Below are 12,827 nucleotides of genomic sequence, written 5' to 3'. Positions count from 1 at the left end.
GTTACCCGTTACTCGCGGGTATCCATTTACAATATCTATCTCTTATCCGTTACGGATTTTATCTGCGAATACCCACGAGTATGTTGACATTCCTATACACTATATTTATTAATAAGATTTTTATTTATTTATATTTATTTTTATAGTAATAATTTTTATTAGTGCAATAAATTAACTTAATAATAAAGAAATATGAAAATGATAGAACGGAATACAGAGGAGAGATTGCAGTACCATCTTCAAACTTGACTTTTTTTATCGAAAAAGAATTTGAATCCGAACCCGGTCAATTTAGTTTTATCCATCAATTCTAGGATGAATGCGTGTCGATTTTCTGCGGGTGTAGGCTTATTCACACCCTTATGCATTTTTGTAAGAGAAAAAAGAAAACATAAAAGTAAGGTTGAACTGTGCTTCTAACCGCTTTTTGTTTTAAAAAAAACATTTTTTCTCTTTTGATTTTTTTTTTAAATAATAAAAAACTTTTGAGAAAAACAAGATAGAGAGAGACGCACACTCTTTTCTATCAATTATGGGAAAATTTATAATGTTATTTGTTCTACAATTTAATGCAAGAATAATTTTGGCATATGGAACCAAATTTAATCTAAGCTATTAATGCTATGTAATTCTAACACATGTCTGACATGTTTAGAAGATAAGCAATTCAAAATGAAATTACACTTTAAAATGCAAATTTATTACTTTAATTTAAAAAGATAGAAGTCATACTTTTTACTAGGAAATTTGGAAGAAATATAGATTTTTTATGTTCATAAATCAGGATAGAAAAAGCTGTACTTTTGGAGTATCACTTGACCACGTAACTATTTTTATGTGAAACAATTTACACTTTGGAAACACGATTTTTCTTTTTCGTTTTCTCAAAAACATAAAATGATAGAATTTATTTCAAACTTTTTGGAATTTTTAAACTAACTTCATGGTTGAAGATAAACTGAAATTTAAGATGAAACTTACTAAATATTTAATTTAAAAGCAAAATAAATTCATTGGGTTGACAATGAATAATTGCTTTGTGGAAAGAAAGACCAAATGAAATGGCTTTAGCCTTTATAACATGTTTGAATGATAAACATTTAGATTCTTTACACATTTCACCATGTACGAAAAGAAAAGCAAGAATACACATAGGACTTCAAATTCAAAGACCTTTCTAAGGTATGTCCCACAATATTTATTTCATGCCATCTTTCTAGCTTGCAAGTTCTACTAATAATATCCTTCAATGTTGGGATTTAAATAACCTATAATGATGACATCTCATATTGGAATTTGTTAATGTTATTGTTTGCATTTCATGAATCACCCATGAAATATTATGAACCAATAATTCCATTGGAAGTCCAAGAAAGCAATATAACAATAATAATTGTAATAATAATAGAAATAATGAGTGAAGTCTATAGGGTGTTATGAAGAAAGTGAAATTGGATGAGAAGCCTGACAGACTTGTAAAGTTCGCCCTTGCGGTTGCGCAAACGAACCGCACGAATGCCTTGTCGGAGTTGAGAGACAGGTAAACATGTTTGTCCGCCAAAGTCACCGCTTCCAGAAAAATCACGTTCCACAACTTTGATGTATAGAAGAGCCAATTCAGGAACTCTCAATGGGAAACTGAACTCCTCGTTCCACACTGGTACCCAATCATCTTCAATTGTTCTTGTGTATTTCGTATCTCTATCAGCTGGAACACCATGAATACCAATCTGCACATACATATACCATTAATCTTCAATACCAATTTCAAATATTAATTTTGTTGATGAACTATATGTTGCCTGGATACGGATATGGGTACAAATAAAATACAAACATGGACATGGACACGAACATGAAGATACAATTAAATTGAAGAAATATAGGATACGCAACACGACATGTATACATATGTTAGGTTTGAAACTGTCAATTAACACGTTGTCAACTAACACAAAAATAAATTTAATTTATCTATCTAATATTCAATATGCAAAAAATAGTGATAGTATAAGATTTATTCCTTATTTTAATCATCAAAATCATGTTAAAGATACAAAAAAATCTTTTAAATTTAACATAATATGTCCAACAAGTATAATACAAATGTCAATGTTCAATACATATCGGACACGAAACACAATACATATCGGACACGAAACACACCATTTATGAGAATGTCGGAGCATCTTAGTTGATGAAAAGTATTACCTGTACACGGAAGTCAGGAGGAGAATAAAAGTCAAAATGCGTTGGGCTGAAATCTGAACGCCACCCATCACCCATGTATACCAAAACCTGCTTTGTCAAATTTAATAGGATAAAACCCATTTCAAAAACAACATAAGAAAAAACACAGATTTTTACTTCCTGCACCCCCAGTTTTATTCTTTACCTGAAGAGTTGTTTTGACTGGCCGAAGTGCTTTTGGATCAAAAATATCGTTGACATTCAATAATATGTTTGGTTTTTTAACGTAACCACAACCACCATTGGCTCTGAACATTCCTTCCATGTACCTAAGATAGTGTCCTCCTCCCTTAAACAAAACAAAACAATTTGCAACATAATCTCAAACCCTATTATTTCAGTTCATAATTCTAAGTAATGGAAAGTGGAAACCCACTTTCTTAACATTGTAATTACTGAAAATAGTCTAAATGTGAGTCAAAATTATATATTAAATAGAATAGACAAAGTTAAACACTCATAAAATGAAAGGTTCATGAACCCATTTTTTTAAGATTTTGGATTAAAAGTGGTGTCAAATGATTTATATATACAAAATTAAAGTCATATATAATTAGAACCATAATCTTTAAATGCCTGTAATCCATATGAAAAATGTATAAACCTAAGGGTAATTTATGTCACTGTAAAAAAATATGATACATAAATACGTATATACATACACAACAAGAATATACAAGAATATGAAGTGTACTACTTTCTATCTAATGCCATTTTGGACTTATCTCCTTTAAACCACGCCACAAACTTTTCCATTCTCAATTGTCAAATACTTTGTTTTTTTAAAATGTTTTAAAAAATGTTTTTTTTTTTTATTAAGGTTAAGAAAAATGAAAGTCTAACCTGCATATTAAACGCTACCATTTGAGCTCCATGCATCCATCCAATCATGGGATCGTAATTAGACGAATCGAGACGAGTTCCCTTTGGATATATTCTAAGCAAATTTCTTTGGGTGAATCTATATGATACAACAATATCAATAGTTGTATTAATGAATACTATGGTAAAAGAAAATACAGTTCTTTCAAAGATATAAGGCGTTATCATGAAAAATTCTCTTTAAGAGCGACAAATAAAACCTTTTATAGACTTATTTAGTTGAAAGTGGTTCACAAAACTTTTCTTAAAAAAAAAAAGACATGTATGATCTTAGGTTAAGAAGATGTTGAAGTTAATTTACCACCTTTAATACAATTTTTATGTTAAAAAGCGGTAAAAAAAACGGATAATTTCTGGTATGGGATCAATATTACAATCATTTTCTACTTTATAGTATAAATGGTATAAACATAAGCCATATGTTTTGATTTCAGAAGGCTTTATAGAATTTATAGAATTACTATGAGGAGGTTTAATATGTTATAATAAAGTTAGGCAAGTGGTTCTTAAGTTATGTTTTCAATATAGGGAAGAACTTAGGAAACGTTTTATATTTTAATTCCACTTTCTATTATTTTAGTTCTTTGTACAGGAGGAGTTGCAAGAAAATTATTAAATAATTGGTATCTATTGTCATATTTTGGCCAACATTTCTTTTTGTTGCCTATTATCATGTTAGGCAACAATTATTGTTGCTTATTGTCATGTTTTAAGCTATGATTTAAAAAAAAGAAAATCCGTTACCTATAATATAGCTATGGCCACCTAGACTAGAACTGGATTTTTGTTGTCAATTTGTTGCTTAAAATTTAGACAAAGATTTTTTTGATTTTAGGCCTTGATTTTTCACCATTGCCTAAAATTATTTTTGTTGTAATGTAATTTAGAATAAAAAAATAATTAGTTATTATATCGACTAAGTTAGATAATAATTTATGGATGAAAAATTATTGATATTTAAAATAGTCTTTATTGTTAATAGGAATTTATAATTGATATGTGAATTAGAGTTTAAAAATTGATCTCTAACATTAATTATTAAAATTTTAATTATTTATACTATTATTAGTTTTTCATTTCAAAAAGAAAAAATTGTTCACCTGATAATGTCAGTTCCATGATTTTTGGCAATATCTTCAAGCTCTTGCTCGCTCAAGCTTAAGCGTCTGACTTGGTTATGATTAATTAGACAATTTTTTAACTTACCTTTAGGCTTCCCTGCACGAATAGAAATCAAATCCCTATATGCAGGAGTATCATCCTCATCATCTGAGTCATCTGAGTCATCCTAGCATCAACAATGCAACGTAAGAAATCTGATTACAACAAGATTATAACTACCACATATTTGATTCAATTTTTTGTTATTATATTTCATAATATAACATTATCTATATATTAACATCTATTATGACTTTTTTATACTTTTAAATTTGACAAATTCTTTTCTTAGCATAGCCTAAGCCAAAACTATTTATCATATTTAACTCCAATTTGTTTAAAAAATTTATTAAATAAATTCTCACCTTGTTATATTATGTTATATTTCATAATATAACATTATCTATATATTAACATCTATTATGGCTCTTTTATACTTTTAAATTTGACAAATTCTTTTCTTAGCATAGCCTAAGCCAAAACTATTTATCATATTTAACTCCAATTTGTTTAAAAAAATTTATTAAAAAATTTCTCACCTTGTAATTGACTCTAGATTTGTCATGATATTCCTCAAGCCTCTGTGGTGCTTCCTCTAGTGTCCTTTTGTCCTGACTTTCATAAGAGTCAGGTGGTTTAGTTGAGATTAGAATTTTTTTCTTCAATCTTTCTGGAGAAGGAAATTCCCTCATTTGGTGTGAATTTTCAGGATAAAATAACAAATCTCCAAATGTGTCAACGAGCATCTGTATTCAAATATGTTCAATTCCACTAAAAATGTTATTAGGTTTTCAAACCATGATAGTGAAGCCTAACCTATATTTGATGTAACATGAGTTAGAAGAACCTTTGCCACTTTGTCTTGAAGAGATGGTGTGATATGGTCTTCAAAAGTTATAACAACGGGATATGGAGAGGCCAAAAATGCATAGTCCTTAATGGCAATAAGGCAAGGTCTAAGTTTAACTGAGGAAGTAAGAGTCCTACACTTTTTAAAGAAAATCAATTAGTTTCATATATAACAACGTTAAAAGTTGCAAATGCACGTGAAACAAAGTCTAGACATATACATATATACATAGGTAGGACAAAAACATTTGGTTTAGTGAAGTTAATCAGTCTAAAGGAAGAAATTTGTTTACTATACTACTTTAGTTTTCTTGTGTTTTTGCTACAAAGGGAGTTGTCGGAGATTATTTGTCCAAATCACTATCAAAACATGCACTGAATAAATGTGTGAACATGTAAAGATATTTCAAATGTGTTAATGCAAATGTTTTTATGGTAAACAATATTTGTATGGTCGTGAGGTTTACTAAAATTGTTGACTCTCTACTTCCTATGGTTAGGTTAATGGTTTGATGGTCAATGTCAATGTAATTATAATTAAATTCTTATTTCAAAACATGTAATGCGTTGAAAAATTGAGAAAATTTACTAATATATAAGAAATATGACCTACAATAACTAAATTTTATAATTTTGAGTTAAAAATGTCTCATAGTCTCTTATATAATTAAATTCATATCTCAAAAGTGACAAATCTTCTTAGTCTACCTAGCAAAAAATTCTAACATCACACTCAAATTTCTCTTTATGTGTAAAAAAAAAAATTAAATAATTTCAACCAACTTATTATTTTATAAATTTTTTATTTAGATTTGATTATGAAACATAATAATATTTATTAATAAATAGTTAATTAATTTTTTGTGTGAAACAAATTAACTTATTTTGTTAAATTTAAGTTTTTTTGTAAAAATATTAATTAATTCATTGATTATATATACTAATATTTTACTTCAAATGCGATATATATTAATTACATAACATTTAAATCGATAAGAATAAAAATTAAATAACTTTGAGAAATATAATATGCTTCATAAAATTGATTTTTATTATTTTTTCTTTTAAATATATTTTAAATTTGATTATTGGATTAAGTAAGGGTGATCATGGATTAGATTTTTAATGATCCAATCCATATCCATTTTAGATCTAAATAATTAGATCAAATTTTTGATCCAAATTCATTTTTTCAGCAAAACTAATTTGAATTTTTTTAAAATCCAGATCCAAATATTTGGATCAAGTTTAAATTTCAGAATCCATTTTTTATATAAAAAAAATTAAATGGATATAAAATGGATTTTCAATTGATTGAATTTAATACAATGGATATTAAATGGATTGGGTCAGAGCAAAACTGAATTGGATCAAGAAAATTGATTTTTTTGTCCACCCTAGGGTTAACATGATAATCACTTTGATAAAATTGACCTTTTCATGCAAATTTTTTATTTTATTTTTAGTGCATGCAATCAATTTACTCTGACATATTTAGAAAACTATGTCTTACTCCCATTTGTCATACTCAATCAAAGTCTGTGTTGTTAGGTCTCCCTAAGTACTAATATTAAAATACTACAAAAAGCTTGATACAAATAGTTGTAACATTACATTGGAGTGCTTTCACCAATTCCAATATATTCATATGATATATACATTATTAGAGGGTGATCCATAAGTCAATATTCTAAAAACAACAATGCACTTCTACAAAGACAATAAACATGTTCTTTGCATTGGATCCGTTATGAGGTAGTCATTGTAATTGAGAAGACTCTTTATGATTAATTCTTAGAAAGACATATCTTTGCATATTAAACCTTCTTCGAAATTGATTTTTTTGTGCACAAGATTCTTGAAAAAATAATCACTAAATAATTGATCATGACCTTGCTCACAATTTCAATGTACCACCTTTCTTCTTGGTTTGTCACTATCAATATTGTTGACTTGTTGGTACTTAAGTATCAACCTAGCCACCATTTTGATTAATTTTATTTGAGTTCTTTTTTGTGTATAAATAGATGTTTCCAAAATTCATTGTATGGAAAATGGAATTGAAAGAATAATATTGTGAAATGTTACATGAAGATGCGGATAATTTTATAAAGACTATTTTTTATGATGGTTAGTTTTATAATGAATAGTTTTTGCAACAACTATTACATTTAAATGCATCTACGTTTCTACCTAATATAGTCAAAATATTTTTCATGGTCTTGACATTGCTTCTCAGGTATGTTAGACATGTCTTTTATGGGGATATCATATTCCTAACACATTTTTTTATAACTTCTTTAACTCATAAATTCATCAAATTTGATGTTTTCCCCTTCTTTGTACTTTTTATGCATGATAGGCATATTATTTTAGGACCTTTTTTGTTTTATAGGTGAGAGATGATGGTGAAGATGTGCCACATTCATCAACTTCAATTGATGTCTATAGGTTAGAAGATGATGTATATATACAATTGAAGAATAAACCTTGGATCTTTTTAAAGAATTATCCACAAATGTTGAGGGTCATTTTGGCTTATCTCTCAACAATAACCAAACATTTTCAAGTCTAATGTTTTTTTCCTATGGGCTTTTCCAACAACTAATACATTAACTGGCCATAAAACTCCAATGACTAACACATTTAAGTTTATTCAAATTGAACAAAAGTTTCCTATAAACTTAAATGGCTCTTCTATATTTATCCAAGTTTTTCACGTGCACTAACTCCTTTTCCACTCATTAATTGGTCACTATCTGACCATGTGAAATTACCTTTGCTTCCCATAGCAACATAGATCATGGCAACCGCTACAACAACAACTTTTGTAGACCCTACTACCACCATCGACCACTGCAATTTCAACCCTTTTTTTACATGTTTCTTATTCCTTATAGTAATTGTCCTTACACTCCCTACACATCCTTCTTACCACAACACCATCGTTTTTGTTTCTATTTCCACACATTTAATTCTCCATCACCTTCTTCTGTCACGGTTGTTGCTCCCACAACTTGATGAGACCAACTTAGATTTTTTCTTAGCAATAATCTTCTCCATTTCTCTTCTCTAGATCTTATTCTCCATGCTGATACTTGTCACTCTTTCTTGAAGCACACAATTAAGCTTCACATGTGATGAATCTCCTCCTCTTGTATCACTTTCACCAACATTCTTGATTGCCTCACTTGTTACTCCTCGAGCTTCACTCACACTCTTTTCATGTGTTGCACGATGAAACAATCGATTCTTGATATCATATCGTGCTATATAGCCTTGTCACGTCCATTTCCAAGACTATCACCCTCATCGCAATAACCTCAGTCGCCTTTGTCGCCTCACGCAATTACACGACCTCTATTTGCATCTTCTTGTTCTTCTTACTATTCACCACATCATCGCTTAGTAAACTGTTGAGTTCCGTCGTCAACCTCTTGATCTCCTCCTTCCTCTCAACATTCTCGTTCACTAATTCATCGCACTCGCTTTGCAACATCACGATCTTCGTCGTCGATTCCTCACCAGACTGATCATCTATGCCACAGTTGGCAACATCATTATCCGCCATAGATGATTTGATGAACGATCAATAAATCGAATAATCTAAGCTATCTAGATGCCCCACCAAGCTATGCAAGTTGTCTAGATGTCCCATCGATATATCTGAGTTGCATGGATGTCTTGCCAAGTTGTTTAGTTGCATGTGCTCAACACCTAAGCTTCATGTCTTCGTCAACAAAACATCTTCCTTTTCAACATCTTTTGTGAGAAGGTTGGTCGTCTTTTCCCTCTTGTTTTCAGATTGACAATCTCTTGCCTTGCGCTCGACCTTACCGTAATTGAAACATTGGTTCGAGTAGTACTGCTTTGCAAAATGACCATATTTGCCACAGTTAAAGCGCTTAAGATTTGAGTTGCATGACTAACCTCCTCTCCACGCTAATTTTCTCGGTTAGATTGCTCTTTTTCTTCATCTTGACCAGGACTTTCACCCCTTGGCCATTACTTTTACCTTATAGGTCTTGCCCTCTACCTTGAATGTTCCGGACCTTCTCATCTTTACTTGATGCCTTTATTTGGAGTACTTGATCAAATGGCTTCGCCTTCTTCTTCTTTTTTCATTGCTCACTGACGAGCTCTTCAACTGAGATCGTTGACAAGTCCTTGGACTCCTCAATTGTGCACACCACATTCTCAAAGTCACCGGTCAACAACCTTAACATTTTCTCCACAACTCAGGTAGCGGGCAGTGTTTCTCCATTTTTGTTGAGCTGGTTCACCATGGTTTCTTCCCGAGTTATGTACTTGGACACTCCTTCAGTCTCCTTCAGTCTCCTTCATCTACATGCACTCCAGCTCGCCCCTGAGTGTTTGAAGTCGAGCATGCTCCACTCTGTTATCCCCTTTATACGCTTTCTCCAGAATGTACCATGCTTCTTTTGAAGATTTTGCACTTTCAATTTCTTCAAAGTTTGTCTCATCAAGAACTTGGTACAATATGTACAAGGTTGTCTTGCCCTTTGTGTGCGTTACTTTCAACACATTATTTCTAGGCATCGGTAAAACTAGCAACGCTTTCTGGTTCTACAAAACCATCGTCAACCACTTCCCAATTATCTTGGACACCAAGAAGAACCTTTATTTAGAGCAACCAATTGTTATAGTTTATAGTTTTTGTCAACTTGAGTAGGGTCTTACTGTTTGTAAGATTGACTATCTTACTCAAACTTATCAAAGAACATTATTCAGACACTCAAACTCTCCGACTTGGATGACAATTTGTAGTCAACAAATTTATTTTGTGAAAATCTAATTCACTTCTATTGTTCTTGTGATCCTTTCAATCAATAATATAATTTATAAACTCATTTGATTTTTTTTCTTCGAGCGTTACTAACTACTAAGTGTAACATACTAATGACCATTAACAACAAAACTCTTGACCACTTTTAAAAACAGACAAAATCCGATGGCTAACACATTTATGTTTATTCCAACCCAATAATTTTGACCCTCCGAAATTATTGATGAAGATCTATCACTATTAGTTTAATTGCTGTTGCATGCTTTTTGGATCTCTCCAAGTATTAAATTAATGATTGATCTTCTCCGATAAATGGGTCTTTCTATACATTCAAGCATATTTGAATTATGATCATTTTCGTTGGACTGAGAATGCCACATCAGGTTTTCATTTGAGATAAATTTTCACTACTGCTATGAAATTGATACTATCAAATTCGATTGGTGATTCTGCTTCGTTGGAGGCAAATAATGGAGGATCAATGTTAGATGAAAGAAATATTATAGAGATGTTTGAAAATTTTCATGTTTCATGCTTTGATAAGTTCTTCTTCATTTGTGTTCATCTATATATGTGTTTGTTCCTTCGTATTCTTCATTAATAATGAAATAGAATAGTACCTTTGTTTGAAGCAACCCCAAACCATTGTACTACATTTTGTAAGCATATATTCAGAGATATCCTCTTAAAGTCTCACTCTCACTACTACAGGGAAACACAAGTTATGACATAAAAATTTATATATAATTTATAGAGTTAAGCTATCACAATATGCTTAATGATTAAAAATACTTTTGTTTTGTTTAGCATTTTATATCTTCTATTTAAATTTAAATTTGTACATATCATGGTTATTTTACTTATGTAATATACTATTAATGATATTTACTTTGCAGTTTTTTTTTATAAACTATTCATGTATATATACTATAACAAATAAAAATAAGTTTATTTTTTGAATAAATAAATGTAGCATAGTCATGCCTCACATCTATTGATTAATGTTTTAAAATTAATCTAGCATCAACTATGTGAAATGCGAATATCAGAGCGTTTACTTTATTTAATTTCGCATATTTTTCATATTAACAAATGACTATAAATCACCACTATTTAACACCAGCCGCTAATAAATAAATACCAAACATAAAAAGAAAAGTAAATTGAGCTTTTTCATATATTTGAAGCTTTCTTGTAAGGTTTCTCATAATTTTTAAAAAAATTATTTTAAATTCGTGTATAAACTAATTTAAACTTACAATGTTTTTTTTTTTAATTTTTTTTAGAAGTATTTATGGAAAACTCGCCTAAACAAATTTATAAGATTAACCTAACACTAAAATCGTTTTTAGTGTTGAGTGTTTTAAGTTAACACAAGCTTTTTATTGACACTATTAAGGTGTTTATTTTATAATACTAATATGTTTTCTCTTTAAGATTTTCATTAACTATATTTATATGTGAGCATCTAATTATAAAAAAACTATCAACATTTGTCTACTTCATGATTTGAACATATCTACTTCATCTACTTGTGTACATGTTAATTTGTTATGACAGAAAAATTAAGCAGATATATCCACCAATTATACTACTGAAAACTATGTAAATTCGTACCCTCCATGATGAACTAACACATCGTCTCCTCTGGAATTTGGCCATAAATCTAGCTCAATTACTCTCACTCCTTTCTTCAATGCGTTTATTATCGCAGAAGTACTGCTAGCACTGCTAACTTGATTTCCAGTTAAGTATGAGTTGTGGCCTGTGTATAAGAAATAATGAGCCAAAGGAGCAGTCATGTCATGATACACCTGCAGATCAAAAATACACCACAATATCAGAAAGCTTCAAATTATAAATTGTTAGAATAAACAACAAATATTGCTACGATAGGTAGGTCTGAGATGACTCTGATATCGTATTGAGATTTGCATATCCTTATATGTTTAAAATCTGATCTTATTTCTAGTTGATTTCTAGTTGATGTAAAATTTTTTCTGTCAGTGATGAAACAAATGTATATTACCTCTGCAAGGGGGCCATTGAGGTCACTCAAGAGATAACGGAAGAAGGCATCAATATGAAAGCCTCTCCTTTGAAATATGTTGAGATGTTTGAGACTGTCAAAAATGGTTTGAGCATGTGTGGTGACACCTTCATTTTCTCCTTGAAATTCAACTAAGAAATCGCACATATCATCCATGGTCATGATGCCATCATGTGAATACTCTTCAAAAACAGTGTTGATTTCGTCAGGGGGTACAACGACTTTGAGCCTAAACATTCTCCTGAAACAGAAACACACTTTGAAGTGCTGTTTAGAGGTTCTATGAGAAGGGTGTCTAGTTGTGGAAGCCATTGTTGTTTTGGATAATGTCAAATGAGAGGGAGACACACAGAGATTAATGGACAGAAAAGAGAAAGGTGTATCAGCTTTTGAAAATCACTGGGAATGGCTTGGAGTCTAAGTTTGAATTTATACTCATACAATGTTCATAAGGAACATGTACAAAACACTTTAAATAGATTGTTTTTGTTAACTTTATCTCTGTAAAGAAGAAAGAGATTGCTTTATTTTATGCTTTGTGCTTTCTTTTACTATACATTTTCAATAATAAAACATCTCTCGTAGCTCTCAATAGACTTATCAAACGTTAGGAATATTCACAGGGATGTGTGGGTAAAGATATCTATTACATAAATCAAAATGATGTAGTGAGAAGTAGCATTTTTTCTGGAACATCGAATAACTGATTTTTAATGATCAAATATTAAATTAAGTTATTCTTAAAAAAAGTTAATAAAAAAGTGGATTCAATCAAAAAAATATAATTTAAATTTAACCTAATATTATAAAATCAGGTCTGAATCCCCC

At 30.3% G+C, this 12,827-nt stretch overlaps 1 protein-coding gene across 1 annotated transcript; it reads right to left on the bottom strand.

Moving 5' to 3' along the window:
* Positions 1–1,057: 1,057 nt before the first annotated feature.
* LOC114193964 (phosphoinositide phospholipase C 2-like) lies at positions 1,058–12,410 on the bottom strand. The gene is made up of 9 exons (XM_028083975.2): positions 11,979–12,410; positions 11,567–11,763; positions 5,141–5,276; positions 4,833–5,039; positions 4,233–4,420; positions 3,094–3,211; positions 2,396–2,539; positions 2,212–2,298; positions 1,058–1,730 (listed from the first exon to the last, which is right to left on the bottom strand). The coding sequence occupies exons 1-9, from the start codon at positions 12,309–12,311 to the stop codon at positions 1,425–1,427; spliced, it is 1,716 nt and encodes a 571-aa protein (XP_027939776.1). The 5' UTR covers positions 12,312–12,410; the 3' UTR covers positions 1,058–1,424.
* Positions 12,411–12,827: the final 417 nt, after the last annotated feature.

The sequence above is a fragment of the Vigna unguiculata genome, chromosome 8 (assembly GCF_037176805.1).
Source record: "Vigna unguiculata cultivar grain cowpea cultivar isolate G323 ecotype 2 chromosome 8, ASM3717680v1, whole genome shotgun sequence".
Classification (NCBI taxonomy): Eukaryota; Viridiplantae; Streptophyta; class Magnoliopsida; order Fabales; family Fabaceae; genus Vigna; species Vigna unguiculata.
This window is presented reverse-complemented; position numbering and strand designations above follow the sequence as displayed.

Bases quoted from the DNA above. Each gene is read 5' to 3' on its own strand.
- LOC114193964 (XM_028083975.2), bottom strand. From the start codon at position 12,311: ATGGCTTCCACAACTAGACACCCTTCTCATAGAACCTCTAAACAGCAC. The intron at 3,212-4,232 runs GTGAACAATTTT...TGTATCATATAG, and splicing joins CATGGAACTGACATTATCAG to ATTCACCCAAAGAAATTTGC. The intron at 2,540-3,093 runs GTTAGACTTTCA...GTTTTGTTTAAG, and splicing joins TGGTAGCGTTTAATATGCAG to GGAGGAGGACACTATCTTAG.